The following is a 12,516-nucleotide window of genomic DNA, read 5'->3' as shown; positions in this document are numbered from 1 at the left end:
CAATCAGAAGGGATATTATTTTAGTATCTATCTCATTTACACTAATTAAAACTGTCGTACATCAGCAAAACTGGAATATCAATAATTTTTGTGCCAATATTTTAAAATTATATACGACATTGTAAAATTTCAGTTATAAAATGAAATATGGATTCAAATATGTACCTAGGTATATTTGAAGCAAATATTTCACTTTAAATTAGACACAGATTACAGCTCACTCTTCACATGTGACCAACAATATCAGAATGTATATATTATTAATGTACAAAAAAAAACTTCTGATTAATTATAATTTGTATCTAAGATTAAAAAAAATTAGCAATGTACTATAGTATCAATTATTCCAAAATACATCAAATCTGTCGATACAAAAAAAAAAAAAAAAAAAAATAACACAGGAACTTCCATAGATCACAACTGAATATGGTTACTTATCACAGAGCACCAAATTCAGGTAACACGGGAATGTAAACACAGAGTTGTAATTCTAACAGCATATAAAGGGGCATTGGTTTTTAGTATCAGATTCTGGATATTTTAAATTACATAACCCATAACACAGAAGACACTGCAATGGGATAAAAAATTTCTTGCCTCTTGTTTTATAAATACAAGTCATCATAACTATTCAAAATTCAGATTGTAAATGCAATTCTAATAACACATAGAATCTCATTTTAATCTAAAATTTTGGCAATACCAACGACTTTGTTACGCACTATTGAAGATCTTGTGAGCAAAACGCTACCATTTGCATACCTGCAGATGCATTCTTGGTATGTAGCATTACAAGACAATAACAAATAATATATCAAATTATACTACATTTGAAACAATACTGATTTTTTTTTCATGCCTTATTACACAACAGAACACAAATTATATCACATTTTATAACACAATATTGTTAAAAAGGGAAAGCACCAACTTGATTATACTTCTCACATCTTTGGTGTATTTGAAATAGATGAGAAGGTAACTGCACTTGAAATGTTTTATTATTTTTTTTCGACTTGCGTAGATTTAACCACAATTCTCTTTTATTCTGTTTTACCAGTCATTATAATACCCATACCACTGTGAATGGTCCCTACGATGTCTCTTCCGCCAATGGACACCTAAAGAAAAAAATAAAAATAATTAATATGCTTCACAACGAAAACATATCAGTAATCCTGAGTTACAATGTTTAGCTCAGAGTGGTAATTTATGAAGCATCTTATCTCTATATAAACAATCATATGGATAACATTTTTGATGATTCACATCTCGGAACTCATTTATAAATGCAGTGGTGTCTGACAGTCAGTACGAGCGGGAATTCTTTTTTTATGATGGTTGTGCAATTGGAATGGTTCTCTCTCAGTTTACTCTACAACAGTGAGTATTTATCATGTAATAACTCTGCCAAACAAGTGCAAAGGTGGTCTAGAAGGTGTGAAAAATTCCTAGTCGCTCTATAGTGCAAAATCTTGTTAGCATAGGACGAGGTCACACATGTATATTTTGACTCAGGATCATGTAACACTTCATGTAGAATGTTTTTTAAATAAAGTTATGCATTTTATTTTTAATATACCAATAATAATAATTAATAAATAAATAATAATAATAATAATAATAATAATAATAATAATAATAATAATAATAATAATAATAATAATAATAATAATAATTATTATTATTATTATTATTATTATTATTATTATTATTGACAAGACTGAATGCTTGTCCAAAAAATTCTTTTGTGGGAATCTTGCAGACAGCATGTGACGGAAGCTAGTGGTGCAGCTGCTAATAGTGAAAGTGCCTGCCACCTTGCAGTAAAAAAATGAAATAGGCTAAATTTCTAATGAAATAAGCACACTGTACTAATTATCTGGAGATGAGTCACAGATGGCTATTTGCGTATAACAGATGAACTGGCACTCCACCTATATTTTAAATTATAATCCACGATAATCCTACTTGTCTGTGGTGTAATAATCATGATGAAGATCTGGAACACATTTTATATACTGTTCATCCATAAACCACAAAAGAAGTAAATTAAAATCATCAGTACCAGTTGCAGAAAAGACAGCCCTGCAGCATATATTGACTACACCCCAACTCTGGCTACCAGCAACAGGTATCTATAATGAACACCGATCAAAATACCCCTCATTTCTCGTAAAAAACAACAACTGAATAGACTACAGTGGACTTTATGTTGTCAGCAAACAGCTGGATACATTAAGAAGATTGATCGATTAAATTATAATCCAAAGTTTTTAAATATCACCTCCCCCATAATGACTATAATTTTCTCAGTTACACTAGCAGGTATGTTGAGGGTTGTCTCATGAAAGCGAATGGCCCTAGCATCATCTCTTTCAAGGTTCCACAATAAGAAATGATGAGGAAAGTGAATAAGTACGCAAAAAAAGAAGTGTGGAATCTGCATTTGCAACCTTTGTCATGGCAATATATTATATACCATTTCCCACCTCAAGTGTAGGCTACATGTTTCCAGAGTAGGAAAGATTTTCTTTTTTGCTTTCAGTTGACAATGGTAATGGTTGAGAGAAGTTGAAACATTAGTTTTGCACTGAGAGAGTGCAAGTTTGTTTCGTATAGTCAAGTGCGCATTTTTATGAATCCAGGACATGATATAGTATGTAATCTTTGAGAGAGAGAGGGAGAGAGACAGAGAGAAAGACAGCGACAGAGAGAGAGAGAGAGAGAGAGGCGCGCTTGATGTGTTACATGCAAACACATCTGTATCTTCACTCTCATTGAAAACTGGACACATGTTTATAAAGATTTTTTTTTTTTTACTCAGAATGTTCAATACTACCACCCCCTACAAATATTTATTACTTATTTCTTCTGAACCACCTTGTATATGAACAATTTCTCACTTGCTATCTAAACTAAAAGATAAAATTCATGTTGAAATCATAACAATATCTTCATAGAGCTGTTGAAAGTTTCAAAAGGCATGCAGCATTCATTCAAGAATAAGTCAAGGAAACCAAACAGTAGTTCATTGGAAAACAAATAATGTGCTGCTTTAAGGCATGCAAGTTTCTGGTTGGGACAAGTTACCTGGTTTGGGTTTTTCCGGGGTTTTCCCTCAACCATTTAAAGCAGAATTGCTGGGTAACTTTCGGCATTGGATCTCAGACTCATTTCGCCATAATTAATTCACATCATCATCATCATCATCATCATCATCATCATCATCATCATCATCATCATCATCAATACAATAATAACCTGGATTAAGTTCACGGTGTGGTGTGCTGTACTTGTATAAGAGCGCGGCCGTTCGGCTACCCAATCATTCACAGAATAGGAGTGGTAAGCACAATAAGCCTCAGGCTGCAGTGTAAGCCTTCGGGTCCCTTCTCCGTATAAGAGAGAAAAAAATGCATGCAAGTTGTTTTGCAGTTGGGAGGAGGTGACGCCATATAAAAACACCATATACTTGTACAGATAGCTAAGATAATTTTATTTAAATAAAACTAATCTCAGTTCTAGAAACTTAACAGTCTACCTTGATTGACGTTAATAGCTGCAATCTGTTGTTGTTTTCTAATGCCAGGGGTTTGACAATAAAGCCATTTGACCTCTTGCACTCCAATATTTTTCAAAGATATTATCATGGCCAGCCACTGAGCACAGATATTTAGATGTTCCGAATCCATTTCTTGGTTTGAGTTGCACAATGGGCAGTTAGGGGACTGATATATTCCAATTCTATGCAGGTGTTTGGCCAAACAATCATGGCCTGTTGCCAATCTAAATGCAGCTACAGACGATTTTCGTGGTAAATCGGGAATTAACTGTGGATTTTGATGCAGAGAGTTCCATTTTTTTCCCTTGAGATTGTGTTATCAAATTTTGTTTGTTGAAGTCTAAGTATGTAGATTTAATAAATCTTTTCACAGAGTAATACGTAGATTTAGTAACAGGTCTGTAAGTAGCAGTGCTGCCCTTCTTTGCTAAAGCATCCGCATTCACGTTTCCCAGAATTCCACAATGGGATGGTATCCATTGGAATACAATTCTTTTATTGAGTTATATTAATTGAGAGAGCATTTTAGTTATTTCTGCTGTTTGAAATGAAGGTGTGTGTTTAGAGACTATTGATAGAATAGCTGCTTTGGAGACTGACAATGTAACTGCATTCTTAAATTTATTGATGTGGCATAGAAGATTCCTGAGACTTTCACTTATTGCAATGATTTCTCCATCAAAACTTTTTGTTCCATATCCAAGAGATCTATAAAGTGAGAAGAGACAGCACGTAACACCTGCACCGGCACCTTGTTCTCTGGAGATCAAGGATCCGTCAGTGTATAAATGAAGCCAGTTTTGTTGAGGGTACCTAATATTAATTGTCTCTAAAGACAATTGTTTCAGTGTTTACTTTTGATTTCAGTATTTCTTCTGTTAAATTTAGATTATATTCTGTATTTGAGAGAGTTAAAGGGTTTGGTTTAATTTGTAAGTTTTCTTTTAAATTCGGGATATTGATTTTCTATTTTAATTCTTCAACAATGGATATGAAACTTTTTTGAGTGTTCAATCTACAGAGAGGACTGTATGAATGCCAATTGTTTCCTGGTAACCTGATAAGTTTTTCATATTGAATCAGTGCTTTTTCTTCTATTGTCATTTTGATGCTGTTAATATTAGTGAGGCATCTCATAAAATCTATTGGAGTTGTTTTGATTCCACCAGTAATGAGTCTGAGAGCTTGGTTTTGAACATATTCTATTTTGTTTATGAAAGGTGAAGTAATTAAAATTTCTTCGCAGTATGTCAGCACTGGCTGTATAAACATTTTGTATGTAGTGTTCAAAGTATTCCTAGAGCAAAAATAGCTGCAATCTACATTATAGCAAATGCAACGTAATAATTTTTATAATAATATTCATACTTACGACCACAGTGCGATCCGCAGTAAACTTTTGGAACATGCACATTCTCTCTCTTACATTTCACACACATTTTGTACACTCCAGGCCTTTTCTCCAAGACATTGCAGTTAGAACATTTATGTAACAGAACTGAAACAGAAAATATTTAATGCATGATATAATAACTAGACTCTCACTAATCCAGTCTCCTTCTAGTGTACTTCCTATCACTTCTACTGTAATAGTTTTCTGGGAAACTTGCACCTGTGCCATGTGTTATACTGCATTACTTATACACGTATATACACGTGTGAAACTCTCTAGTTTGGATTTAGAAGTGCAAGTGGAGTGGTTGGCGCAGCTTGTAACATTAAATTTAATGACATTTTTAAGTATTCTCAGTAATCCAGCACCCCTCTGTGCAAGGAACGGCCGAAATAGCAAGGATCCGCTGTAATCTATACAAATCTTGTTCCATTCAGAATAATTGATAAGAACTTGGAACAACTGAATATTATAAAGAAATTAAAGTAGTTCTGATTTATATTTGTCACTACCTAGTAAACTGAATTAAAGAAAGTGGCAAGAAATAAGTTCTAGAAGAAACATTTCTATTTCACTATTCTGTTACTTCAGCATTTGCTGTGCAGTAGAACAGATTACGCTTTTTAATCTCTCATAAAAAAAAAAGAGCCAGAATAAGAAATTTTTAGCTTATTGGTGCATGACAATGGGTACATTAAATTAAAGCTACCGGTACTGGAAGTTACAGTAATGAAGTAAACAGAAAATTACGAAATCACTGTTTTTTTACGAAGATGAAATACAATAAGCAACTGGCAACAAAAACAGATAAAAGTCTGAAGAATAAATATAAATCTACCTTAAAAAAAAACAGAGAGAGAGAGAGAGGGAGAGAGGGGGGAGGGGGGAGAGAGAGGGGGGAGAGGGAGAGGGGGAGAGAGAGGGAGAGAGAGAGAGGGGGGGTACATGCTATTTATATTTCAAATTAATTCACTAGTAATATTACAGAAATGTTGACTGTAGTACAACTCACCATGGAACAGGGGTAGAGTAGGGAGAGGAGGTACATGTTGTTTATATTTAAAATTAGTTCACTCATAATATTAAGAAATGTTGACTATAATACTACTAACAAATAATAAATAAAAATAACACCTGAAAATGTTTCAGTACTTCAAAGTTTGTAACAATTCCTATGAAAATATTATGTCCCTCCAATTAATTTTTCATCATTACATATAAATATACATACATTTCCTTACAGGTAGATACTTTTTCTTCCCAGGGTACCGGTAAGTAGGATGTTGAAATGGTTCTCCAAAAAAAGCTGAAATCCAACAATAACTTATTTAAGTACATTATTTTAAAGCATGCGGCATATGACATACTTATATGGCTCAAAGTTTTAAAGATATGATTGAGAAAGTATCTTGTTTAGAGATTGAAGCAGCTAAAGTAGGATTAAAAATCAATAGTAAAAAACCAAGGATATACGAATAAATTCAAGATCCAGTACCAAAATACAAACAAATAAAGAAGATACGGTATCGAAATAGTTTACCGGTAATTTATTGACCTAGTAGCACAGTAGCAACAAGTGAACGAGCTACAGAGAATGTTAAAATACGCATTAAAAGCAAATAGGGACTTTGTACATTTGTATACAGTATGGAAGAAAAAAATATATCTAAGAAAAGAAAGGTTCGAATATTTAGTAGCAATGTTAAATCACTTCTGTTTTATGGATGTGAAACCTGGAAAATAACTACCTAACCAAGTTACAAATAGATTACAAACATTCACAGATTGCTGCTTGAGAAGAATAATTGTATAAGATGGCCTGAAGTAATAGTAATTCTGCAAGTTTGTGGTGAGAAACCGGTTGAAAAACAAATTGAAATGAGAAAGTGGAATTGAATAGGACACACTTTGAGGAAAGAAGTTGAATCTATTGAGAAGCAGGCACTGGACTGGAATCTACAAGGCAAATGAAAAGTAGGTCTCCTAAACATACTTGGAAAAGGACAATCATAGTGGAGGCAAAGATATGCGGCAAAACATGTAATGAGATTAAAATGTTGGCAAGGAACAGAGTTGGATGGAGGTATTTCACAGATGTCCTTTGCTCTTGACGGAGTGAGATGATATACTACTACAACTACATATAAATGGCGTATTGATATTTCAAATTTTAGCTTTCTCTGAGCACATAAATACAATCACTCTTGTATTTTTGGGTACCACTGTTTCTCTTAGCACATCAATACAGTCACTTTTGTATTTTTGAGTATCACTGTTTCTATAAAAGGCTGAATTAAATATTATAGGATGTCTTATCAGTCATCAGCGAGTTTGGCCAAGTACAGTAGACGTGTGCTAAAGAAGTGGGGACTGAACAGCGTAGAGAAGCATTGACTTATGAGTGAGTGGTAAAGCAGAAATTACAATATAAAATGGATAAAGTGCTGCAACGAGAAGTGATAAAGAAAGGGAGAAGTGAAGTCAGGAATGGAGGATTACTAATGCAGAATAGTACAGGAAACACGAAGAAACAAGTGGATATAACATCAGAAAGCTGAAAGTGTAAACTGAATCAGTGTGAAGATTGAATATCTGGGACAGGATAATGAGCAAATGAAAGAGAAATTCAAATATTATGAAGATAAGCAAAGAAAGAATAATTTAATATTCTTTGGGGTGGAAGAAGAGGGTCATGAATACGAAATAGATACATATAAGGCTGTATGTAACGTGTGCGATAAGATTTTTGGTATCAATGTGAGAGTAGGCCACATTAAAACAGATTTACAGAATTGAGAAAGGAAAATTCAGACCTACATTATTGCATAGTATTCGGGAATGGGATTGAGGGGAGATAAAGAAGGTGAAGAATTGAAAATACTGTACATCAGAAAGGATGGAGGAAGAAATAGACAGAAATAGAGTTTAACTTTAGGTAATTGGAAGATATGGGGAGACATAGATGATTGGGGGAATATATTAGGATATGTCATTGAATGTAATCAAGGATAGTGGTAGACCGTATGCAGTAATGTGAGGGAAACTACTACCTGAACGCTGTATGATGAATATGAATATGAATATAGGATGTCTTATGATTGTTAGGCCACCTGTCACGTGTACGAGACATGACTTCTGCTGAAAGCACAAGATGATTTCCTAGGGATATGGAAACGAAAAATTCTGCATCAGATTTTTGACACTATTAACGGTGGGCTGGAAAATAAGAACAAAGAACTCAAAGTTGGTTGTTTGGTTGCTAATGCATGGCTTGTTGGAGAACTTCCATTTGCCATCTTGCATCCCAGTAGCGTGAAGTTACGTCTAATGTATTCCCAAGGGCATTGCACTGTAGTAGGTGACTTCTGTCCATTACAGAATAAAACTCAAACTACTCTACAACAATTAAAAGTAACTCGCTCAGTAGCTTCAATGACTCTGTTGTGATAACATGTATTCCGTTAAACAGCGTGTTTTTATATACGATACTTTTGCTAATCATGAAAATTGGAGATGTCACAGATATTTTTGTAGAAAATTTCCAAATTTCCTGATATGTAGTAGGTCTATGATTTACATATTAGTGGCAAACTTTCGTGCAATGAGATCACTGTTGAATAAACAACTAAACGTAGACATGTTCTTACCGGACACAATGGATGAGATAGGTGCCTAATAAAAGGAGTCCGAGAAAGTGTTCATACTTGGCATAACAAACCACTGTCACAGAACAAGAACTTGACCATGCTGTTTCTAACATTTTTAAACAATGTGGGCCATGTATCTTATCATAGGGACAGCATTAAATTTCAAGACTCTACTTTAAGTTAAAAATGAGAGAATGCAAAATTTTGTCAGCAAAAATGGCAGCTGCATAACCATGGAATGGAGCAATGCTTTTCGCCATCAAGGCTGCGACAAAGTCAGAAAAATATCTCCTCCTAACTCAGACACTCTTTAGTCATTGTATTAGAAGAGATTGAGAAGTTTTTAAAAGTTTATTTTAAACAATTTTATTGTCATCCAGAGGTGTGACAGTTGATCAGCCAATGATCGCACTTGTGGCTCACTATTGCACTTGTGGAATACTTTACCCAGTAACATCAGAGACGTCGGAATTTAACAGTATTCAAAAACAAACTTATTAAGCATTTTCTTACTGTGTAGAGTGCAATGCAGTAAACTGAGTATACTAACTTAGTGTAAATGTTCCGAAATTGTTACAGTTTTTCTCTTGATATTTCTGCAGTGCCTGGGAAAAGTGACATAAGTCAGTTTCCACAAACCTTTTTTGATAATTTATTGACAAATTATGGAACATCTACTTGCTTGGAAAAAGAGACATAAGTATTCCTCCCATTACAATAATTCATACAGAAGAAAATCAAATCGACATAAACCAGTGTAAGTTGTCAATAAATTATCAAAAAAGGTTTGTGGAAACTGACTTATGTCACTTTTCCCAGGCACTGTAGATTTGTACAATTAGTTACCGGTACTTATTTCTAGATATTTAGTCATTTTCTTTAATGACTAATATATGTTGTTGTTGTTGTTGTTGTTTTCTAATGCCAGGCATTTGACAATGAAGTCATTTGACCTCTTGCACTCCAATATTTTTCAAAGATATTATCATGACTAATATATTAGGCAGCCAATACATTGCATTAGTACTGTCCGTTACTCAGGAGAAGACGAGGAGCAAGAATGTGACCTTCTTGACTATCACTGTTGATTATTATAAACATCGCTCAGATAAGCATCCCAGTATCCAGGTTATTACTCGTGCAGGAAACATGGGTAACAATGCATATGGAAATTAAAGCTAAGTTGAACAGAAGAAGACCTAATGTTTCCGCTTACTGCAGTACAAATATTGACGTGTTGTTGTACATTATCTGTTCACATCCCTTCCTCTTCAGTCCGCTCTCGTCTTCTCCTGAGTCACCAACAGTACTTTTTGTGCCCAGTGTGATCTTATCTTTCTACCTGTATTTTTTTTATTCCCTTCTTTTCACATTTTTGGTTTTTGTATTTGTAATTTTATTTCTATTTCTTATTTACTACTTCTCTTTGCATTTGTTTTTGTATATGCCTATTTGTATTCTGGTGGTGTGGTAGAGAAGGCCTGATGGCCTTAACTTCACTGATTAAATAAATAAATAATAATGATTACTTGTCAGATGTTTCAAGCTTTCATGCATAGTAATCTAAGTGCTTGAACATGGAAAGATACCCAAAACTATAAGAAGTGGTAAGTTGCTTACTTATGATCTTACATTTTTTACATTAAAAATTATAACAAAAGATGAATCTATGAAATTGAAGTGAATGAATAATACATATCCGAATCTAAAACATGTAGTAGTAAGATGAATTAGACGACATTCATCGACAGTTGGTGTATTGACTAGAATTTTACAAAACTTAAACAATTAAAAATAACGTACCTCTCTGATATCCATTAAATTCTGAGGACTCATCTTCTACGTCTTCATCCTCATTTTCTGAATAATCGTCATATTCTTCATCAGAATCACAACTGTAATACACTTCTTCAGGATCATAATCCTTTGATTTGCTGTTATTTTTCTCTGACCCATTCTGTTTATTTGTACTGAAGGTGAAAAGTTTGTCATATCTAAAGAAATCTCTCTGTTTACTTTCCTCTTTCTTTTGTGTACTTTCGTTAAATTTCCCGTCTTTTGAGGAAGGCACTTTATTCTTGCTTTGTTCATTTTTCTGTTCGGCATTACTTGAGTCAATATTATTTTCTTTTTCAATTTCTCCAGTATTATTCTCACTCCTGAATTTGAACATTCTGTTATAATCGAAGAAAGATTTCCCAGATTTAGTATCCGATGCTGTGTTTTTCTCGTCATGTGGAGAGGTATTTTTTTGTCCAGTCTTTTCTTTGGCATCATTCATTTCATTAACAACTTCACTAGTTCGATGAACATTTGCATCTGAACTGAACTTAAACAGCCTGTCATATCGAAAAGTGTTTGACTTAGGAGTATTAGTTGCTCCATTTCTGTTAGTTGTAAATTCGTCTTCAAAACTGTCTTTCAATATATTATCATTCTTTCCATCTCTTGCTTCTCTCTCCATGTAGCTGCTTCGACTATTACTAGTTCCAGGAGAGTTAGCATCACCCTCTCTTTTCCCGAAACTGAAAAGTTTGTCATATCTGAAAGTATCGGTTCTCTTCATCTCAATAGTCTTTTTATCACCATCTGCACCTACAGATGACGAAGGTAATGGTGTCTCTTCCTCTGTTTGTACATTCATTCTATTATCTCTCTCATTTTCAGAATTTCTTAAATCGTTTGTAACGTGATTCTGTACACTTGATACATCTGACATGGCACGGAATTCCTCAGTCTTTTCTCTCATATTTGGTAATTCAGTCTCATTTATTGTACCAGTTGTTTGTTGTAGCCTTGGACCACCACCGTTATTTCTCCTTCTCCACCGTCTCCTCCTCCTCCTTCCTCTTCTTCCATGAAAACCGTTTTCTTCAGCTTGATTTTGATTTTCTGTATCACCAGAATTTTCTTGACCCTGTAATTTTAAAGTCGTGTATTAAAACTACATGAAATAAGTAACGTAAATGAAGATTTTATAGGCTTAGGGCAGCCCTAGGCACAAAGGGAAAGTGGAACACCCTCCCATGTCCTTTCCACTTACTCTGCCTTATAAACAAACACACAGTGGGCACTGTGCATCAGTGATGGATTTCAAGCGACCACCGAGAGCGAAAGTTAGTGAAAGCTATGATTCAATCGGTCACTGAGCAGTGCTTAACTGCCAATCGACTCGTCTCAGCAGGGGAAGGTGGAGTCGGGAGTTCAGAGAAAATCTGTAGTGACTCGATTTAATAGCGCCCAGGCCTGGTTTAGGGTACTGTGTCAGTCATGGACACTTACCTAGTTGTGACTATTATAGTTCATCAGATAACGTAAAAGAACTGCCACAATTTTTTCGATACATCGTGAAATCATGGTATAATTTATGGTGGTGAAACCTTATCACTGAATGTAATTTTCAATTCTCGCAACTGTACTATCAGCTTCTGTCATATGGCCCATTAGATAGCCACTAAAGAACCTCGTCATTATTATCAATTATTATATTAAAAATAAATACATAAAATGCATGGATTTATTTAAAACTCAATCCTCGAAGATGATGAACGTGACATTCACAAAAATATTTAACATATGTGAAGGAAATTCCTTATTTCCAATGCAATTCATCTACAACTGTGGAGCAAATTTTGTAAGCATACATTTTCCTGCAGATGTTCTAGAGCAGTGATGTCAAAGCAAGCGCATTTTTCTGACCTTGACGTCTTACACGGAAGGAGAAATAAGCAGCCTGTTGGATTAAGAAAACAGTAGTGCACAAACTTCAAACAGAACGTGAAATTTTATGTCGTTATTTTTATATGGATTATTTATGTAAAACAAAAGTACTAACACCAATTTTTTAATACTGCAGTTGTGTTTTAAACATTAATAACATAATAAAGAGTTAAGAAGGAATATTCACATAA

The 12,516-nt window shown here is 34.2% G+C and overlaps 1 protein-coding gene across 1 annotated transcript in view; it reads right to left on the bottom strand.

Moving 5' to 3' along the window:
• Positions 1 to 373: 373 nt before the first annotated feature.
• LOC138704819 (myb-like protein F) overlaps positions 374 to 12,516 on the bottom strand; it is a 37,947-nt gene continuing 25,804 nt past the window's right edge. The window contains exons 7-10 of the mRNA XM_069833105.1: positions 10,409 to 11,522; positions 6,190 to 6,264; positions 4,938 to 5,063; positions 374 to 1,121 (exon numbers count right to left, since the gene is read on the bottom strand). Of these exons, the coding sequence (XP_069689206.1) occupies positions 1,054 to 1,121; positions 4,938 to 5,063; positions 6,190 to 6,264; positions 10,409 to 11,522 (1,383 nt within the window). The 3' untranslated portion in view covers positions 374 to 1,053. The remainder of the gene's footprint in view (positions 1,122 to 4,937; positions 5,064 to 6,189; positions 6,265 to 10,408; positions 11,523 to 12,516) is intronic.

This window comes from Periplaneta americana, chromosome 8 (assembly GCF_040183065.1).
Source record: "Periplaneta americana isolate PAMFEO1 chromosome 8, P.americana_PAMFEO1_priV1, whole genome shotgun sequence".
Taxonomy (NCBI): Eukaryota; Metazoa; Arthropoda; class Insecta; order Blattodea; family Blattidae; genus Periplaneta; species Periplaneta americana.
Note: the sequence above shows the minus strand (reverse complement) of the source record. Positions and strands in the feature narration are given on the sequence as shown.